The 19,150-nt window shown below is 62.3% G+C and overlaps 4 protein-coding genes across 4 annotated transcripts; 3 read left to right on the forward strand and 1 right to left on the reverse strand.

Annotated features, from left to right (window-relative positions):
• Positions 1-1,002: 1,002 nt before the first annotated feature.
• On the forward strand, positions 1,003-3,459 carry EMIHUDRAFT_247174 (hypothetical protein; the record flags this gene model as incomplete). Its single annotated transcript, XM_005765395.1, has 1 exon — positions 1,003-3,459. The coding sequence occupies one exon, from the start codon at positions 1,003-1,005 to the stop codon at positions 3,457-3,459; it is 2,457 nt and encodes an 818-aa protein (XP_005765452.1).
• A 971-nt stretch (positions 3,460-4,430) lies between these two features.
• On the forward strand, positions 4,431-6,358 carry EMIHUDRAFT_119983 (hypothetical protein; the record flags this gene model as incomplete). Its single annotated transcript, XM_005765396.1, has 2 exons — positions 4,431-4,664; positions 5,420-6,358. The coding sequence occupies 2 exons, from the start codon at positions 4,431-4,433 to the stop codon at positions 6,356-6,358; spliced, it is 1,173 nt and encodes a 390-aa protein (XP_005765453.1).
• Positions 6,359-6,794: 436 nt separating this feature from the next.
• EMIHUDRAFT_470780 (hypothetical protein) lies at positions 6,795-9,945 on the reverse strand (the record flags this gene model as incomplete). Its single annotated transcript, XM_005765397.1, has 6 exons — positions 6,795-6,850; positions 7,859-7,921; positions 8,238-8,261; positions 8,595-8,666; positions 8,885-8,917; positions 9,441-9,945. Coding segments are annotated over 6 exons (752 nt in total), but the record flags the coding sequence as incomplete, so codon positions are not given.
• A 5,892-nt stretch (positions 9,946-15,837) lies between these two features.
• EMIHUDRAFT_46498 (hypothetical protein) lies at positions 15,838-16,242 on the forward strand (the record flags this gene model as incomplete). The annotated part of the gene is made up of 1 exon (XM_005765398.1): positions 15,838-16,242. A coding segment is annotated over one exon (405 nt), but the record flags the coding sequence as incomplete, so codon positions are not given.
• Positions 16,243-19,150: the final 2,908 nt, after the last annotated feature.

A 19,150-nucleotide genomic window follows, 5' to 3' on the forward strand; every position in this document is an offset into this window, starting at 1 on the left:
TCTTCTGGTGCCTAGCCCCGTGCAGCGGCGGTCCGGCAGGCTGCCCCCAAGGCCCCCTGGGCCGCTGCGGGTTTTGGAGTTATGCTTTGGCACAGCTTCGGCGATGGCAGCCCCTCTCTGGGGTGTTGCATAGGCGGGGAGTCTCCCCCGCTGGTCTCCTCATTCCCTTTTTTCTTTTTCTTTTGAGCTGGGTGTGCCGCCGCGCGGCGCTCGCGCGGCGGCGGTGTGTGTGTGTGTGTGTGTGTGTGCGGGGGGGGGGGGGGGGTCGGGGGCCCCCATGACAAAAGCTCCACCATCATCGGCTCCCCCAGGGGGGAACGAGGAGGGGGGATGGGCGGTCGGCGACGAGTAGAGCAACAGGCGCGTACGGGGTAGCCGTCACTTTCCTGCCTCACAAGGGCGGGGCTGTCCCGGAAAGTGAGAGACGCCGGGCAGCGTGGCGCATCATTGAACCCTCCCATACGTGCTCGTACTCCTCCTTCGCTGTCCCATCTCCTCATCTCTTTCCCACCTAGGCGGGGCGGGGGTCGGGGGGGCGGCGGGCGCGGGTGCGAGGTGCGGTGCGGTGCGTGCAATCGTGTGTTTGGCGTCATGTCGTGTGTGCCTTCGCTTGTTCCTATTAACAACGAAGTTCTAGCTCAAAAAGAAATTCAGCTCACCAGGCGCTGTCACGCCTCAAAATCCGAGGACGTGCAAAATAGCGTGCCGGCCATGCCGCATCCACATCTCTTCGCCGCGCTATTGCGCGGTGCCGCCGATGCCGAGCTGCTGGCGGCTATCGCTGCGAGCCCAGGAGCGGCCAAGGAGAAGGGCTATCCCGAAGGGCCCGTCCCGCTGCACGTCGCCGTCGAGAAGGGCGCGTCGGAGGCGGTGGTGCTGGCGCTGCTGCAGGCCTACCCCGAGGCGGTCAAGGAGAAGGACGAGGACGGGTGGCTGCCGCTGCACTACGCCGTCGAGAAGGGCGCGTCGGAGGCGGTGCTGCTGGCGCTGCTGGCCGCGGACATGCCACTCCGCCTCGAGAGCGGCGCCCCCGTCGACCATGGCGGCAGCTGGCCGTGGGCCGTCGCCTCCACCAACAAGCGCCTCATCTCCGCCGTCGGCCGTGTCCTCGCCTCCAAGTCTGACGCTCCGCCAGGGCACGGCTTCGGCGCCCACATCCACGCGCTGGTCAAGGTGCGCGACAAGCAGGGGCGCACCGCTCTCGAGGCCTCGACAGAGGGACCGCGCAAGGCAATCTACTTGTACTTGCTCTTCTGCGGCCGCTACGAGCTCACCATCGGAGCGCCCGAGCACCGCTCGGCGACCAGCGTCGTGCTGCGCGCGCTCGACCGCGGCGAGAAGACCGACTACGGCAAGGTCTTCGACGACGCGGACAAGGACGGGAGCGGCACGCTCGAACGGAAGGAGTTGGCCCCGGTTGCGGCGAGCATCGGCTTGGACGCCGAGCTGTTCCTCCGCGCCGAGGACAAGAGCATCGACCGCTCGAGCTTCGTCGGCATCTGCAAGCAGCAGCTCGGCGACGGCCAGCGCTCGGTCGTGATCAAGCTGATGCAGGAGAAGGAGCAGTGGGAGCGCGAGCGGGACGCGCGCGCGAAGAACGAGCTCGTCTCGCGCTTCATCGTGCAGCAGCTTCCCGGCTTGCCGTCCGACGACGAGATCGCGGCGGCGGTGATCGCGCGTGGCGGCGGGCTTCGCGCCATCGCGCAGCAGTACCTGCCGGAGGGCATCAGCTTGGGCACACGCGCCATCATCATGGACGCCGCCGACCGCAACTTGCACCAGATCTACCAGCAGGAGCGGCCGAACGTCAATACCGTGCGAGTCTGCCTCGAGCAGGTCTTCGAGGCGGTGGCGCACTTGCACGCGAAGGGCCTGATGCACGGCGACCTCAAGCTGCTCAACGTCGTCCGCTTCCGGCGCGACAACCGGCTGCGCCTCATCGACTTTGACGCCGCCGCGAAGATCGTGCCAGTGGGTGGCGAGGGCGAGTCGTACGCCGGCGCCAAGTTCTCCTCGTCCGTGCTGCCGCCCGAGATGTTCCACGAGCTCAAGCAGGGCGAGGAAGAGGCGCTCGAGATCTACTGGCAGGGGGAGAGCAAGGAGTTGCAGGCCAAGGTGGCGCCGAAGCTACACCGCCGGTCGGGCGCGTCGTTTGTCGTCAGCTCCTTCCGCACGACAGCGGGTGAGCCCGTGATCGACAACTTGCCGTACCCGCTTGTTGAGGCGTCGGCCAAGATCGATGTGTGGTCGCTCGGTGCGCTCGCTTACATGCTCTTGGCGGGTGAGCCGCTCGTGCCGTCGACCCGCGACGACGACTGCGCCTCGGGGGCGGCGATGCGCGTGCTGCACGCGTGGGGCACGCAGCAGGGAGTGGTGCTCGAGCGGCTCGAGAAGGTCGACGACCCGGCGGCTCGTGATCTCGTCGACAAGCTGCTGCGGCGCGAGCCGTCGGCGCGGCTGTCGGTCAAGGGTGCTCTCGAGCACCCCTTCTTCCACCCGAAGAGCGGCGACACCGAGATCGTGGAGAGCTTGCGGCGGATGGACTTGAAGATCGACCAGGTGGGCTCGAAGATCGACCAGGTGCACTTGAAGATCGACCAGGTGTTGCTCAAGCTCGCGGTGCAGTTCGAGGTACTCGGCACGCTGCTGCGCGGCGTCGACACGATCGCACCTAAGCTCATCTGCTTCTTGCCCGCGGCCGTCTTCAGCAAGGGTTCGGGTATGCGGGCGAAGCTCAAGGCCCTGACTCCGAAGAACTGGTTCAAGCAGACGGTGCGCGTCTTCTTTTTCGACCCGATCCGCATGTCGCTCGCGCCGACCAACGCGGGCGAGGGCTTCGAGCTCACGTTCCCCAAGGAGTGGCTGGTGAAGGCGATGCCGTACGTCAAGCTTGGGCTCGCGACGCTCAAATTTGCGTACGTCGCTGGCCGACTGGCGGGCTTCCCTGTGCCCGACGTGGCTAGCGTCGTTGGCGACTGGATCGATGGGCAGCTCGGCGCGCTCGACAAGCTTGCCTGCGAGGCCAAGACGTGGCTGAGCGAACAGACCAACGACCCGGCTTTCGCCGAGAAGCTGCTCGGCATGTTGGATGATAACGCGCGCAAGGCCGTCGCGAAAGAGATTGACGGTATTAAGCCGCTCGGGGGCGACGCGCTTGGCGATAAGCTGACGGTGCCGCTCAAGAAGTCATTCGACGAGCTCGATGCGCTTCTGGGCCCCAAATACGGCAAGTGGAAGGAGAAGTGCGGCCTCGTGCTCGCCGGCCCGAGCGAGAAGGACGGGCGGAGCGAGTATGTGCTCGAGGCTGACAAGGATGCGTTCATGGAGATGGGCGCCGCTCTGCTCTCATCCTCGGAGGAGTTACTGCCGCTGCCATCTCCTGCAGCTGCAGGAGGGGCAGCGTCTGCGGTCCAGAGCACGCCCCGCAAGACGGTAAGCTTCCTGCGGCGCAAACGATAGTGACAGGAGGCGTTCTCGCATCTCGCCGCCGAATCGGAGATGGCCTGTTTGGGGGGGGGGGGGGGGGGCTCGCCGAGAGGCGGCTCGCGGCACTTATTGCGAGAGGCTGTGAGTTACCGCGCCCCCCCCTCGAACTACTCTACGTTCCTCGTCCACAGTGACATGTACGTACATACACGTGTGCGTCACTACACACTAGAGCTATTTGTTTGGCCATGACATTCTGGCGGCAGAGCGCGCGTCTACTTTACCTATGTATACACACACGGCAGCAGTGCTCGTCGTCATCAAGAAACTCAGCCGCGAGAACCAGGCAGAGATCAGGCACTCGTGCTAGGGGGCCCACAGCGCCCCAAAATCCACCAGTGTGGGATGCCGGGCAAGGCGTCTGTTCGATGCTCTGCACGTTAGCTGTCCGGGAGGCGTCCGGGAGGCACCTCCCGGACATCAAATGGGGCCGCCTGGTGGCCTCCGAGCGCCAGCCGAAGCAACCCTCGTCGTGCCCCGACACCCCCCCGACTCATGCTGTGCCGCTCTTGCCTGTGTGGCCGCTGACGGCGGGGCCCCGTGCGCGGCTGCGCCGCACTCGTCACTGCCGTCGTCACACCTGTCCACAGATGCGACGGGTGCCTGTCCGACCGCGACAAACAGGCCTCGTAGCGGATCGCCAGCCCGCCCTTTGCCTCCGCAGACGCCTAGCCGAATCGTCGTTACCTTCCGCAGACCGAGACTTCCGAGCGGGCGCGTTCTATAGATGACGGTCACGCCCAACTCACCAGCCTTGTGGCCTGAAACCGATTCTGAGCCCTGCCTCCGCCGAGCGGGTATGGCCGCTGCCCGGCGGCCCGCGGCACGAGTCGGTCCCGCCACCTCCCCGCAGGTGAATTATTGCGATTTCGCCGCATACACCCCATCGGCAAACGAGCCAGGCGTGAAATCTCCGGCCTGGTGTGCCGCGGTGCGAGCAAGCGATGCAGGCCGACGCGCTGCCGGGCCTGGCTGTCACGCTCCTCCTGCTGCTGCTGCCAGTCCTGCTCCGCCTCTTCCGACGGCTGATCGCGTACCTGGACGGCTTGCGACGCGGCGGCTCGTTGGACGACGATGACCTGCTGCCTGCGTTCGACTACCAGGTGGCGGGTCACATGGGCCTCTCCAACGAGGGCGGCTCGCTCCTCGTCCCCGAGCCGGGCAGGATCGCCAAGCCGGTCGGTCTCGGCTACTTTGCGGGCGAGGACTTGACCGATTTGCACTGCTGTTTTTCTCGTTTTTCACCGATTTCAAGTATCATGCGCAAGACGTCCCTGCAACGCGCCTCCCACGCCCACCACGGCCCACCACGGCCTAGCCCCACCCATCACACTGGGTACGCACGGGTCGGCCGGTGGTGGCCACCGGCGCGGCACCTAGTCGGCTAGGTAGTCGGCGGTGGGGGTGCCGGTGCGCGGTGGTGTGGCCACGGACACCACCACGGACGGCGCGACTAGAACACCACCACAAGACCGCCCACGCGTGGTTCCCGCTTACCTTGAGGCACCATGTGATCCCTTTCGACCGCCCACACGCGACCGTGGGATGCCCATGGGCGCGCACGGGAGGCCATAAACTCACTTGGTGATCCCCACGGTGCCCACGGTGCCGCCAGGCTGCCGCGCAGCGACTCCACCGCGGCCACCAACACTGCCCCGAACACCCCCGGGTGCACCGGGACCCAGCTGTGAAGAGTCCGCAAGGGTCCGTGCCAAAATGGCCAAAATCAAGCCTCGTTTGGCCGACTCTGCAGTGGCCGCAGGCGGTGATGGCGGACGCCGACGAGCCTCACGCGCCGGGCCCCACCTCAGACAGTACCTCCGGTGGGCTGCATCCACTCACTGCGGGGCTGCTCGCTCGCCATGATAGTCAATGTGCACCGACGGCGACCGCCCTCTCGAAGCGCCGTGCTGACAGGCCAGCCGCCGAGCAGGAGCGAGCAGCCGTTCGAATCCGCGGTGCAGCGCCGCGGATGGCGAACCTCGAGCCGGTGGAGAAGACCGCGGTCGTGTCGGACTCGACCGGCGCCGATGCGGCGCCAGCAATTCGGGCGCGGCCGACTCGCTCCAGTTCGGCGCAGCTCGCCTTGGAGCCCACCGCGCTCTTAAATCGCCTCGAGACCATGCTCCTCGGCAACCAACCCGTCCCCGCACCCTCCAACGAGGTCAGCATCGTCGGCGAGGTCACCAACGGCATCATCATCGCCGCGAAAGCTGCCGTAAACACGCTCTTTTCGTCGCAGCGGCGCGGCGCGCTGATGGCTCTCCAGATAAAGAACCTGAAGAAGGCTGCGCTGGCGTACCTTGTGTGGGACCTACGCGGCGAGCTGGCGGGCGCGCGACTCGAGCAGGCGGTCGTGTACGGCAAGCGGCTCGAGACGCACGCGAGCGGCGTGGACAAGGAGTTGGGCAAGTGCAAGCGGCGGCAGGCGGGCGCGGAGGCGCTTCTCGCTGTCGTTCCAGAAACGTTGCAGGACGTGCCCACGCCAGAGGAGCCCGCGGTCGAGGAGGAGCCGGCGGTCGAGGACCTGCCGGCCAGCGACTCCCGTCCCGACGACGCGTCTTCGGACAGCGATCGGGAAAGCGTCTTCGAACGTCGGGTGACCCGTCGGATGATCGACGCCGGCCTGAACGAGGCGCAATTCGATGATATGCGGAACGTTTACGGGATTCAGCTCGCCCACGAGGACAAGTGCCACGAGTGTGCCAAGCTGCAGGCTCGGGCAGTGAAACTGTATGATATGCTCCTCCCGTACCTCGAGCGCGACTGGGTGCCACTGGAGGAGGCATTCCAGCGGCTCGACCTTATAGCTGCTCGGGAGCGCTCGGGTACCCTGGGTCGTGGGTATGATAGTGACACAACATATGTGTGATACACTACCAAAACAGGGCCGCGGGGGGGCGTTGGGGGCCGCTGGAGGGCCGCTAGACCCTTCCCGGGCCCCTCCGGGTGGGTCCGGGTGCACCCGGCCCCACGAGGGCATCCTCATGCGCCTCCCGCCTACCCAAAGAGGCTCTGGGATCCCTTTCCACGCCCCACATGCGAGTGTGTGGCACGCATGGGCTCGTTTGGGGGCTCGTAGGGGCGTCGTGGATGCGTGCACGTGTGAAAATCGGATCGCGGTTTGTAAACGTTCCCGTCCACTTACCATTTAGACCAAGCGACCAAGCCGGAGTTCGAGCTCTACTTTGAGCTCGCAGTGTTTGGTGTTTCTCCATGTTCACCCTCGACAGCTCTCGTCGTACAAGCTCATGTTTCCCCAGTCAGACTCAGATCACACAGACCTATCTCAGGTCGCACGCGTCGGAGTCGCGCCCACCTGCTCACCCGGCAAGCCTGCCGGCTCGCAAGCCACCGGGCACCCCCCCCCCCCCCCCCTTCGGCCGTGGCTAGCCCAGCTGCAGACGCATCAGCAGCTTCGCCGCGCCGCGTGCCACCAAGTACGACTTGCCAAGCCACACCGCCGCCTGCGAGGGGGGCGCGCGCGGGGGGGAGTGTTGATGGGAGGGAGCGACGGCGCCCGGAACATAGCAAGAGGAGACGCGGGGTGCGCGGGGCGATGTGCTGCGCCATCGCTCGCTCCGTCGAGCGCGGTGGCGACGGGCACGAGCCCGCCGTCGCCGCGGCGCGCGAATCGCGGGGGTGCGGGTCGGGGTGGCTTACTTGTGGGAGGCATGATTGGGATGGGGGGGGGGGGGGCGTATGTGTGGGTCGCTCGCTGTTAGTGTCTTGCCCGTGCGTGTCTGTGTGTCGCTAGTTTGCGGCCGTCCCTCCGTCTCGCTGAGTGTGCGGGGCCCCACACCCACACTGGTATCCAATCGCTGCCTGACTGTGCCCTCACCTCTCTCTGTCTCACTCGCGGGAGCGCCGCGCCGTGGCAGGCGACGCGAGAGCGGTCATCGCCGCCGCCGCCGCCGCCGCCGCCGCCCCCTGCTCCGCCTCCCAGCCGTCTGGCAAGTGGGGCCTCTCTGGGCGAGCCCACGAGCACACCTAGGGACATAGTACTGCGGGACAGGTCCGAATACCGGCATATGCCTTCAGCTCTCGGCAAATGTCTTCAACTCTCGGCAGCTCTCGGCGGCTCTCGGCAAGTCTCGGCAAGTCTCGGCAAATCTCGGCAAATCTCGATCAACCTCGCTCCTCCCCCTCGAGAGACGAGTCCAGCGAACCTCGGCAAATCTCGGCAAATCTCGGGAAATCTCGATCAATCTCGCTCCTCCCCCTCGAGAGCCGAGTCCAGCGAACCTCGGCAAATCTCGGCAAATCTCGGCAAATCTCGGCAAATCTCGATCAATCTCGCTCCAGAGACGAGTCCAGCAAACCTCGGCAAATCTCGGCAAATCTCGGCAAATCTCGATCAATCTCGCTCCTCCCCCTCGAGAGCCGAGTCCGGGTCCGCCACGCGAATCCCCGCGGGGTGCAGCAGCATGGTCGCCTGCAGGTGTGAGCTAGCGCGGATGGCACCACTGCTCGCGAATGATGCATAATGGCAGTCTCCGCGGGGTGGAGGAGCGTGTGGGGTTGGACCTAGTGCTGATGCTACCATTGCCATACGTGTAGTGGGATTCCTCCCCGCCATGTGTCGCCCACCGGTGTGCTCCGTGCTGCTGCTCTCCCAATAATGGGAGTAGACGGACCTCCCTGTATCTCGGCTGCATCTCGGCTGTATCTCGGCTAGATCTCGGCTAGATCTCGGCCAGATCTCGGCCAGATCTCGGCTAGATCTCGGCTGGATCTCGGCTGGATCTCGCCTCCCCCTCCGACGCGCAGCCCGCCTGGTCAGGTCAGGCCAGGTCAGCTTCTCGAGGTGATTTTTGGAGGTGGCGGGGCAAGGGCGGTGCAACAGCTCTGCCTCCACGTCTAGACGACAGGAGCCCCACGGCATTTCAAAGTGCAACGCTCTCTGTGTGTGTGTGTGTGTGTGTGTGTGTGTGTGTGTGTGTGTGTGTGTGTGTGTGTGTGTGTGTGTGTGTGTGTGTGTGTGTGTGTGTGTGTGTGTGTGTGTGTGTGTGTGTGTGTGTGTGTGTGTGTGTGTGTGTGTGTGTGTGTGTGTGTGTGTGTGTGTGTGCGTGCGTGGTGGTGGTGGGGGGGGGAGGGTTTAAGCAAGCCTTGCCGGGCGCGAGTGCGCGCTCCGACGTGTCGCTCGGGCAAGGCACGTGCATCGTCCGCACGCGGATCGCCTGGGGAGATATGGGGAGATATGGGGAGATATGCGGAGATATGGGGAGATCAGTCCGGACGCGGATCGCCTGCTCAAGCAGTGAACTAGCTATGAATCACTCCGAAGGGAGTGGGGGGGGGGATAGCCCACTCGCGGTGCTCGCCTACAAGACAATGGCGCGGCTGCCGAAGAGAGGCGCACCACGCTTGCGCGCGGTCCCGCGAGGCGCGGGCGTGCCCGCGTGCGCAGATCGCGCAGTAAGCACTGCACCTGAGGAGATATGGGGAGATATGGGGAGATATGGGGAGATATGGGGAGATATGGGGAGATGTGGGGAGATATGGGGAGATATGGGGAGATATGGGGAGATATGGGGAGATGTGCGCAGGTCGCGCAGTAAGCACTGCAGCTGAGGAGATATGGGGAGATATGGGGAGAGATGGGGAGATGTGGGGAGATGTGCGCAGGTCGCGCAGCACTGCACTGCACCTGAGGAGATATGGGGAGATATGGGGAGATATGGGGAGAGATGGGAGAGGTGGTGCGCAGAGGTGAGCAGAGGTGCGCAGAGGTGAGCAGAGGTGCGCAGAGGCGCATGAGCGTGCACGTGGCGAGAGGCGGAGGCGTGCGCGCAAGGGCTGGAGCGCTCTACACGTACTGCAGAGGCGCGTGCAAGAGGGTGTGTGCTCGCAGCCCTCCTTCTCTCTCCTCGCTGCACGTCCCTCCCTCACCGTGCACTGCTGCTTCCCCATATCTCCCCATATCTCCCCATATCTCCCCATATCTCCCCCACCGTGCACTGCTGCTTCCCCGCCAGCGAGCGCCAGCCGTGGTCCGCAGACGTCGTGTTTTCGAAGCGCAGCAGGACGGCGCCCGCCTCGAGGTGGCCGCGCGTGTTGGTGCCGGTCGACGCGAGGACGGAGAAGCCGTTCCGCTCAGGTCCGTGCTGCGTCGGGAGGTACGAGGCGCACTCCGGAAAGGTCGCCACCCAGCGGAAGCCGGGCGAGTACTGCAGGCCGGTCCTCCGGTCGGGGAAGAGGACGACAGACGGCTCGACCGAGAGGAAAGCGAAGAACTGGTCGGGACAGACCGACGTGGAGACAACCTCCTCGCAGTGCTGGCCGAGGAGCATGCGCTGAAGCGCCGAGGCGCCGGTGGAGGTCGGGACAGATCGAGGCATCTGCCATTGCAGCTTCTCGAACAGGTCGTTGTCCGAAGGCGGTGGCGGAGGAGGAGGCAGGTCCGGTGCGGAGGCAAAAGCGGCGGCGAGCGTGGCGAGCGGCATCGGCGCCCTAGCGCGCCCAACGAGCTCCTCCGCTGTCGGTGCTCCAGCGTCGAAGCGCAGCAATAAAAAGAATACGCAGATTTCAAGCACCCGGTGTGAAGAGGCGCTGTTCACTGCTGGAAGGGCGGATCGAGCACATTCCGCAAAGGAAATGGTTAGACAAGATGTTTTGAACTTACCGACATACAACGGGGGTTTGTGCATGGCTATAGTTAGCCATTCAATGCGCTCTGCCGCGGGAACGGAATGAATGGAAGCTAGAGGGTCCCGACGGGAGGACGTGCGTCGCGACTCGCCGGAGACAGTAGGACAGGCATGCACCTCCGCTGCGATAGATTTTCCCACGGACAGCGCCGTGAGGACCTCTCGCAGGCGTGAGGACCTCTCGGCGTGAGCTCCTCCGCTCAAAAAGAATTTTCGTTGCGATCGTCCGACGGTGCATCTGGCGACACGAGCGCACTTCCGCGCGACGAAGCAGCTCGGGGCGGGCGCGGTGCTCCGCATCGACGTCCTCCACAAAGACGTCGAACTGCACGACCAGGCGTGGCTCTACGAGGCGCAGGGCTACCTCAACCACCCCAAGGGCGCCATCACCCTCGCCACACGCTGCACCGGCGTGGGCCCTAACTCGGTGTGCATCTACCACCGCACGAGGCTAACCGGACGCGTCCCGTGCGACATCGGCGAAGCGCGAGTGCCGCGCACGCTGTCGCTCTTCGAGCACCTCAAACAAAAAATAATTCGGCGCGAGCCCCCAATGAGACTTTGTCCGTGCGCTCGACCATAACCGCCGTAAAAAATAATTTTACAACAAAGAGCACCCTCTTCTTGCACCCAGACCAAAAGGTTTGTTGTCCTAAACCCTTATTCAACTATGAACTAATCGGGCGACATGAGACCTTCTCGCTCAGCGGTCTCTGCGCCGCCGCGACTGTTTTGACACCGAAAAAGCCCCGCCGTTTGTGGAACGGCGCTGCTTGCTTTGCAGTCGGAGGAGTACGCGCCAGGAGTAGCTACGTACGTCCTGGCTGTCCACCTGCCAGGCTCAGAGGTCCTCACAGCGAGAGGTCCTCCATTGGCCCCGAAGGTCCTCACGCACCACAGAGGTCCTCAAGAAGATATCTATCTCGTCGCCACATCAAGGGACAAAGCCGGTGTCCACTATTCGGTCTCCTAGCCTGTGGGGCCATTTCTCGTAGCAACACGGGGTAGCTTTGTTGTACAGACATATATTTAAATACATATACACACACACACCTGCTATGGCAGGGCGGTCGTCACAAAAATAACGCTCGACGAGCAGGATTTGGAAAAAGCACAGATTGCCATACAGACATGGGTGCGAAACAACGACAAGACCAAGGCAAGGGCAGAGGAGCGAGAGAAGAACATACGATGGATAGGGCGCCTGTTCACGGCATGGAGGGTGAGCCACGCTGAACGTAGAGCCGAACGGGAGGAAGCCGGGGAAGACGACTCCGAGGAGGACGAAACACCAGTGGTAATCCCGCCGTCAGCTGTCACGATATACCCGAAGGGAACCCCAGTGCCAACACCGACCGTTGAGGTACAAGTGCTCGAAACGAGAGTGGACCTGAGCAACGACATGACTTGGCGGCAAATGATCGGAGTGGGAGTCAGAAATGTGGTCCTTGCGCGAGGAGAGCTCGATAAACTCGAGGGGCCAAAATATGCCGCGAGGAGGAACCTGGTTTGTGGACCTCCCGCACCTTACCCTTACAGGCCACCATAAGGGACCCCGTTGTCCGTTTGACATCAGACTTTTTTTGAGTTGGAGGTAATAATTAAAAGGATTGCACTGTCCCAAAGAACTGATTCATTCATTTCACCCTCACATAGTAACAATACCTCAAAGTTGAAAACCTCCAAAATAGGCCGTCAGGACTCTGTCAGGACTCCGTCAGGACTCTGTCAGGACTCTGTCAGGACTCCGCCAGGACTCCGCCAGGACAACCACTGCCCCCCCGCTGTGAACAGAGCCCTTAGCTAGAGAGTAGGGAGGGGTGTACAGTCGAGATACTCCCGAGGGCAGGGACGGCCCTCCACTGAGGGAAAGGGCGCAACGGGGACGGTATGCTCACAACCCAGCCACGCAGCTCTTTGCTCGCGTACAGCCAACGAGTTTGCTGGTCCACAGGCAGGCCAGGCCGTGAGCGTGGGCCGGTCGGGCCTGATCCTGCGGTGAGCACTGGAGGGCTATGCGGCTCGCTCCGTCAGCCGACTTGCGCCGTCGAGCGGTCGAGCGCTTCGGGTTGGACCCGCGGGAGGGTCCCTGCGCGGCTGACATGGCCAGCCAAGCCGTGTGCGCTGCCGTGGGCGCTGTCGTGGGTGCTGCCGTGGGTGCTGCCGTGGGCGCTGCTGTGGGCGCTGCCGTGGGCGCTGCCTCGGTCAGCAGTCGGTCAGCAGTCGGTCAGCAGTCGGTCCGCTGCTCGGCGCTGGCCTGCAGGCCGCCGGTGGCAAATCGGGGGGGCGCGGGCCATGGACGTCGTGGCCGAGCTTTGCTGCCTTCTTGCACGTTGCCGGCTGTAACGTTGCCTGCACCATGGCCGCGCCTCTCTTGCTTGTGCGCTTTCATGGTCGAGCCGAGTGGCGCGAGAGTGAGCGTGATTTCTTTTGTCTGTCGGACTCTAAGTTTCTGAGAGAGAGAGAGAGAGTGGAGTCCCCTTCTGATCCCGCCTGGGATGTTGGGTGTGAGGTTGTGGCGGCTTCGATCCCAAGGGGGGGAGCTGATCCCACTCAATAGAGCGAACACACAAGACAATTGAGAAGGTCTTCCACACGGTACACCTCCATCTCCGTGTCCTGCGGCAGGCCAGACGGTGTGGTCGAGCTTCCTTGCGCCCCGTGCGTGTGTTAGGCGGCCCGCTTCGGTGGCGGTGTTTCGACAATGACAGCGTCATAAACCACTATGTCGTGCCAGTGTGCTAAAGAAAGAAAGAAAGAAAACAGACACACCAAACGAGGGATGGGACGAGGACAGGGTCCCCACCTGCACGAGCAGGATTTTGGAAGAACGATCAGGGGGACAGGTGGGGCTCTCCTGCTCCTGACAGATTCCTTTCAATGTGCGAGGGAGTTGCCTTATAAAATTCTTTTCAAGCTGGCCGACACGCCTTCACCGGTGGCGTTGAGCCGACCAACTTCCACAGCACTTTGTCCTGTCGCTTTTTCCTCGGTAATCCACTTCAACACCTCACCAAGCTCAGCGACAAGGCATTCACGGCCGAAATGTGCACGTCCCGATGCGGCCCCACCCCGACAACACCTCTGAGGCGACCGGCATCAAACGGAGCAACTTTCATTTCGACGACCAGACCGGGTCACTGCAAACCATGCCGTCATGCAAACTCACACAGAGCCATTTCCCACTTCATCGGTGGCATCGCACTTGGAATATTTTCATCGGTGGCATCGCACTTGGAGATGCATCTACGTTAGCACCTATCCCCGTGCTGTTCCGCCTGGCGGCACCAATCTACAGCACCAATCTACGGCACCACCGATGAACCAACCGAACCTGCTAGTGCCCCCGAGCCCGATGCAGACGCATACCTAGAGGCCAGTGCCCCTGGCACACCAACACCCGCCGCGCCTCCACGTCCTAGTGCGCGAGCCCGCACTGGGGTAGGCACCAACCAAGACGCCATCGATGCTGCAAAGACCGCCCAAAAGGATTGGGATGAGCGCAACATGAAGCTTTACGGACTTATCATCCAAGCTATGCCTGCATGGCTACAAACCTCAGTCTTCAACAGCCATAAGGGCAAGGGTCTAGGCACAGCTTCGGCGATGGCAGCCCCTCTCTGGGGTGTTGCATAGGCGGGGAGTCTCCCCCGCTGGTCTCCTCCTTCCCATTTTTTCTTTTCTTTTGAGAGCAGGACGCCGGGTTTGTCTTGTATGTGCATGTCGGGCCTGGGTGTGTGTGAGGGGCAGAGGGGCGGGAGCGTGCGGGGCAGAGGCCCAACGTCGGGCGGCTTGTCGGGGTCCAGAGCATTCGAGGGGGGAACGAGGAGGGGGGAATGGGCGGTCGGCGTCGGGGTAGCAGCACCAGGGCGTACGGGGTAGCCGTCACTTTCCTGCCTCACAAGGGCGGGGCTGTCCCGGAAAGTGAGAGACGCCGGGCAGCGTGGCGCATTACTGAACCCTCCCATACGTGTTTGGGGTTCCTCCTTTGCTGTCCCATCCCCTCATCTCTTTCCCGCCTGGGCGGGGCGGTGGGCGGGCGCGCGGTGCGGTGTGGCGTGTGCGTGTGTGCGACTGCAACGAAGGACCGCTCGCAGAGGACCATTGGGTTTGTACTATTAACAACGAAGGCGCTCTCAAAAAAAAAATAAAAAAAGGTGGCACATCGCGCCGCATGGTGGCCGCGCTGCGCCGCTCGCCGTTGGCGCGCGGTTGATCGCGGCGCCGACTCCGCGGCGGCGCCATCTCACGCAGCGGGACGCGTCGCGTCGTCGGCGCCAAAGCAGACGCGAGATCGCGGCGCGGCCGCGGCAGCAAAAACATCAACGTCTACTTCTCCTTCTCTTCTCGTCTCGTCTCGTCTTGTCGCGGGCGCGCACGCGCGCGACGTGCGCTCGTGTCGCCGCGTTCGCTCCGCGAAGGACGATTCGAACCGGGAGCCATGAGGCCTCCGGCGAGGTGAGGACCTCAGCACTTGTGAGGACCTCTGCTTCCAGCACAACCACAGGTGGCTGCAGCCTCCTGGACGCCCCCCGTGGCCTACCCACAGTCCCACAGTAGTCCCACAGCCAGTGGAGACGAGTGCGGCACCTACAAGGCGGCCGGGATGGGGCGTGCTTGGCAGGATCGTGCGAGCATTTCGGCTGACGAACATCCAGTTAGGTAAGACGTTGAATTTCTATCACCTTCAGATTGTGCAGGTCATCCTCCCTGCCCGCTTTTCTTCTTGAGCTAGACTTCGTTGTTAATAGAAACAAGCGAAGGCACACACAACATGACGCCAAACACACGATTGCACGCACCGCACCGCACCCCGCACCCCGCACCCCGCGCCCCCCCGGCCCCCGCCCCGCCTAGGTGGGAAGGATATGAGGAGATGGAACAGCCCGAGGGAGAAGCGAACGAAAATGCGTATGGGAGGGTGAAGTTGTGCACCACGCTGCCCGGCGTTTCTCACTTTCCGGGACAGCCCCGCCCTTGTGAGGCAGGAAAGTGGTGGCTACCCCGTACGCACTGTTGGCTCTGACCCCCTCGCCGACCGCCCATCCCCCCTCCCCTTCTCCAACCTCGACGAGCCGATGACCGTTGCCTCTGCCCTGCGTGCCCCCCCCCCCCTCCCCCCCGCACCATACAAGCGAGACTAATCGAGCGGATTTCTTCTTCTTCTTTTCAAGCGAGAGACTTTTGTTGTAAAATTCTTTTCAAGTGCCAGTGCGCGCCAGTCCCGCCCAGTGTTGTGCGACCGAGTTTTGTAAAATTCTTTTCAAGCGGTGACATCATCGCGACTCCGCATTCTCCCGCCGCCAGTGAGGACCTCTGCACTGTGAGGACCTCTGCTTCCAGCTCAACCACATCTTCCAGGTGCAGCCTCCTGCACGCCCCCCGTGGCCTACCCACAGTCCCACAGTAGTCCCACAGCCAGTGGAGTGCGGCACCTTCAAGGAAGGCGGCCGGGATGGGGCGTGTGTGCTTGGCAGGATCGTGCGAGCATTTCGGCTGACGAACATCCAGTTAGGTGAGACGTTGAATTTCTATCACCTTCGGATTCTGCCCTTCTTCTCTAGCCTGTCGTGGTAAAAAAATGTTTTTCTTTTTTCTAGCTGTGTGACATCATCGACTCTCCCGTTGCCGCCTAATGCTTCTACGCGCCCTCTTCCTCTCCACCATCGCCCCGCTTGTGCTCGCTGGCACCAACGAGTTTGGCCGCCAGTTCCTCGCAAAGAAGGCCGCCGAGGAGGGCGTCGTTTCGCTGCCGTCTGGCCTGCTCTACAAGGTCCTCCGCGAGGGCGACGGCGAGGAGCACCCGCTGAAGGACACGCAGTGCTCCTGCCACTACGAGGGAAAGACGGCCCAAGAGTACTCAAAATCGCCCAAGGGCAAGACCTTTGACAGCTCGTACTCGCGCGGCGATCCGACCTCCTTCGCGCCGTCGGGCGTGATCGCGGGCTGGACAGAGGCGATGCAGCTCATGGTGGCCGGCGACAAATGGGAGCTCTACATTCCGTCTGAGCTCGCATACGGCGACAGCGGCCAGGGCGGCGACATCGGCGCCGGCGACTGCCTCATCTTCACCATGGAGATTCTCAAGATTGAGGGTCCGGGCAAGCCTGCGGAGCGCGGACCGCCTCCATTCACAGAGCTGGCTGGCGTGGACGACTACGCGTCCTGGCTGGCGGGAGCGCCGCGCGCTCTCGCAGTGCTTCGCCAGCCCACCAAGACCGCGAAGCTCTTCTCCGCCTTCAAGGCGGCGGCGCGCTCCGCCGCCAAGGCGGGGGACGACGCACCGGCGGCGTTTGCGCTGACGGCGGAGTCGAGATTCGTGAAGGGCGGATACACCAAGGATGCTGTGGCGGAGAAGCTGAAGCTGTCGGCGCCCGCTTTCTACACGACGCCCGACGGCGGCGCGACCTGGGCCAAGTGTGCTACGAGCCGGCCGACAGAGGCGAGCGTCGAGCAGCTGGCGGCGCAGTTGCAGCGCTGCGTCGCCTCGCCAACGACGGGAGCAGCCAAGGCGGAGCTCTGAGCGGGTGGGGCCGGGGAGCTGCGGTATGGTTAACGCTCGTTGAAACTCACGGCGCCCGTCGCGCCAATCCACACGATCGCGGATTGATAATCAATCATAGGTAGAGAGCCTCGAGTTTATGAGTTTGTCATGCCTGTGAGCCTGTGAGCTGCCTGCTGGGAGGTTTTTGTTTCGATCAATGAGATGCAGCGGTCCCACTCAGCCGGGTCCTGTCCGTAGAGAACGTTCTGGTGTGGAGCGGGTACTAGGAGTATATTCGAGTCCAGAAGCAACGCGCGCCCGCCCCCGGCCCGGCGCCTGTGAGGACCTCTTGGCTTGTTGCGCTCTCTCTATATCTTTTCTGCCTCGCCCTCAGCGGCTCTGACTGTAGCACGGGGTAGCAGGTGGTTGCCCTCTCTGGGGGTTTGAAACGATCGACGTGCTCCTCATCGAGCCGCAGACGAAGAGGTCCTCTCATCCTTTAAGAGGTCCTCAATCACATTGCAGCGTGTGTCAGCGACCCGACCGCTCGCAGCGTGCAAGCAATGAGCGCCGGCATGCTCAGCGCCAGGCGCATGCATCACAGTCATTCCGGCAAGTGTTTTTGTTTGAAAACACGGTTTTCTTTGCTGTTGCTGCTTAGAAGCCGTCGCTTTTGCAGTGCCAGTCCCGTACCCGGTGTCGTGGAGGGAGTTTTGTTGTAAAATTCTTTCCTGCTCGCACCGTTCCGCGTTTCCGGAAAAAGCTCCTCGAGAGCAGATGGTCAAGAGCTTGCCTGCGGCGAGGGCGGTCGAGTGTACGGAGCTAAGCGCAGCGCCTCTCGCCTCTCTCATTCCGTTTCTTTTTTTTCGGGCACCGAGGGACCATGTGGAAGACGGCTTGTGCTAGTCCCCCGTCGGGAGGACGACCCCGGCTAGTCGCCGACCACACCCACAAAGAACCCTGCACAAAGATCGCACGGGCGGGGAAATAGAGAGTGCTGCCAGCCAACACTGGATGCTGTGTTTGGGTTTCTATGTTTGCGATTTGGAATTTGGTATTTGTCAAGTTCTTTGTTTGTTTATTTACTCTGCGATAGCGTGCGTGATCACGCGACGCTACCACCGGGGTACATAAAGCACTATCAACACATCATATCTTGTCTCTATGGGATTTCCTGCGTCTTCATGGAAAATAGATTCTGCCAGGCACAGGCACCAAATGGAGTCAGGTCGGAGTGAGTTTGGGTCACCAAATACAGTAGAGGGGGGGGTGGGGGAGGCCGGATCGAGCTCTACCAATGTGCTCGTGGGGAGGTCCTGACCGCCTCGTGTATGAGGACTGTGTGAGCGGGACCTCCGCATCCGTGAGTGCGTGAGGACCTCTTCCACGAGTGAGGACCAAAGAGGTCCTCAAAACGCAGTGCAGCGTCTGTCGGCGACTCGCAGCGTGAAAGCAATGAGCGCAGGCAACCATGCTCAGCGCCAAGGCGCATGCACCGCAGTCATTCAGCCAAGTGCTGTGTTTGCAAACCACGCTAGTCAGTCATCAGGTGCTGCCAGCCAACATTGAGACAAAATTCCGCAGGAGAGCGCAGATGGTAGAGTTAGAGACAGATGTCACTGTTGTTGTTTGAGCTGTGCGTGAACAGCCAGAGGCTTCTCGTGTATCTAGATGCGGTTGATTTTGGTGCACGTGGTGTGCACTTGAACTTTGGTGTCTTCAAATGAGAGAGTTGTTGTCAAATGTATAGTGACCCCTCTATGACAACAACAAACCCCCAACTTGCTCTCCCGAGAGCAGATGGCCAAAGAGCTTGCCTGCGGCGAGGGTGGTCGAGTGCACGGAGCGGAGTGCCTCGCCCGGCCGCAAATTTCTTTTTTCTCGGGCACCCCTTCCCGGAAATTTCCTCGTCGTCGAACTCTTTCGTGGCTGCCGCATCGAGCCTCAGACGACGAAGAGGTCCTCATCCTTCAAGAGGTCCTCAGAGAGGCAAGAGGTCCTCAACAAAGTGTAAGAGGTCCTCAAACGCAGTGCAGCGGGTGTTGGCACTCGCAGCGTGCAAGCAATGAGCGACGGCATGCTCAGCGCCAAGGCGCATGCACCACAGTCATTCAGCCAAGTGCTGTGTTTGCAAAACACGCTAGTCAGTCATCCAGTGCTGCCAGCCAACACAGAGACAAAATTCCGCAAGCGCAGATGATAGAGACAGATGTCACAGATGTTGTTTGACATGTGCTCTTGTGATGTGCTCAACCCACTACCGCAACCATAAGCTTTTTAAATTCTTTTTCTCCTCGCACCGTTCCTTCGGTCGGAAAAAGCAAAGCTGCACATGACATGTTGTCATGCACATGCACATCCGAGTGCAGATGGTCAAACAGCGGCGAGGGCGGTCGAGTGTACGTTACTAATAAAGCTAGTTTTTTCTTTTTTCTCGGGCACCCGTTTCCGGAAGTTTCCCAGTCGTCGAACTCTTTCGTGGCTGCCGTTTTCCAACCAGCGTCGCTGCGCCCGCGGCGCCACCTGGCTG

This window comes from Emiliania huxleyi (assembly GCF_000372725.1).
Source record: "Emiliania huxleyi CCMP1516 unplaced genomic scaffold EMIHUscaffold_554, whole genome shotgun sequence".
Taxonomy (NCBI): domain Eukaryota; phylum Haptophyta; order Isochrysidales; family Noelaerhabdaceae; genus Emiliania; species Emiliania huxleyi.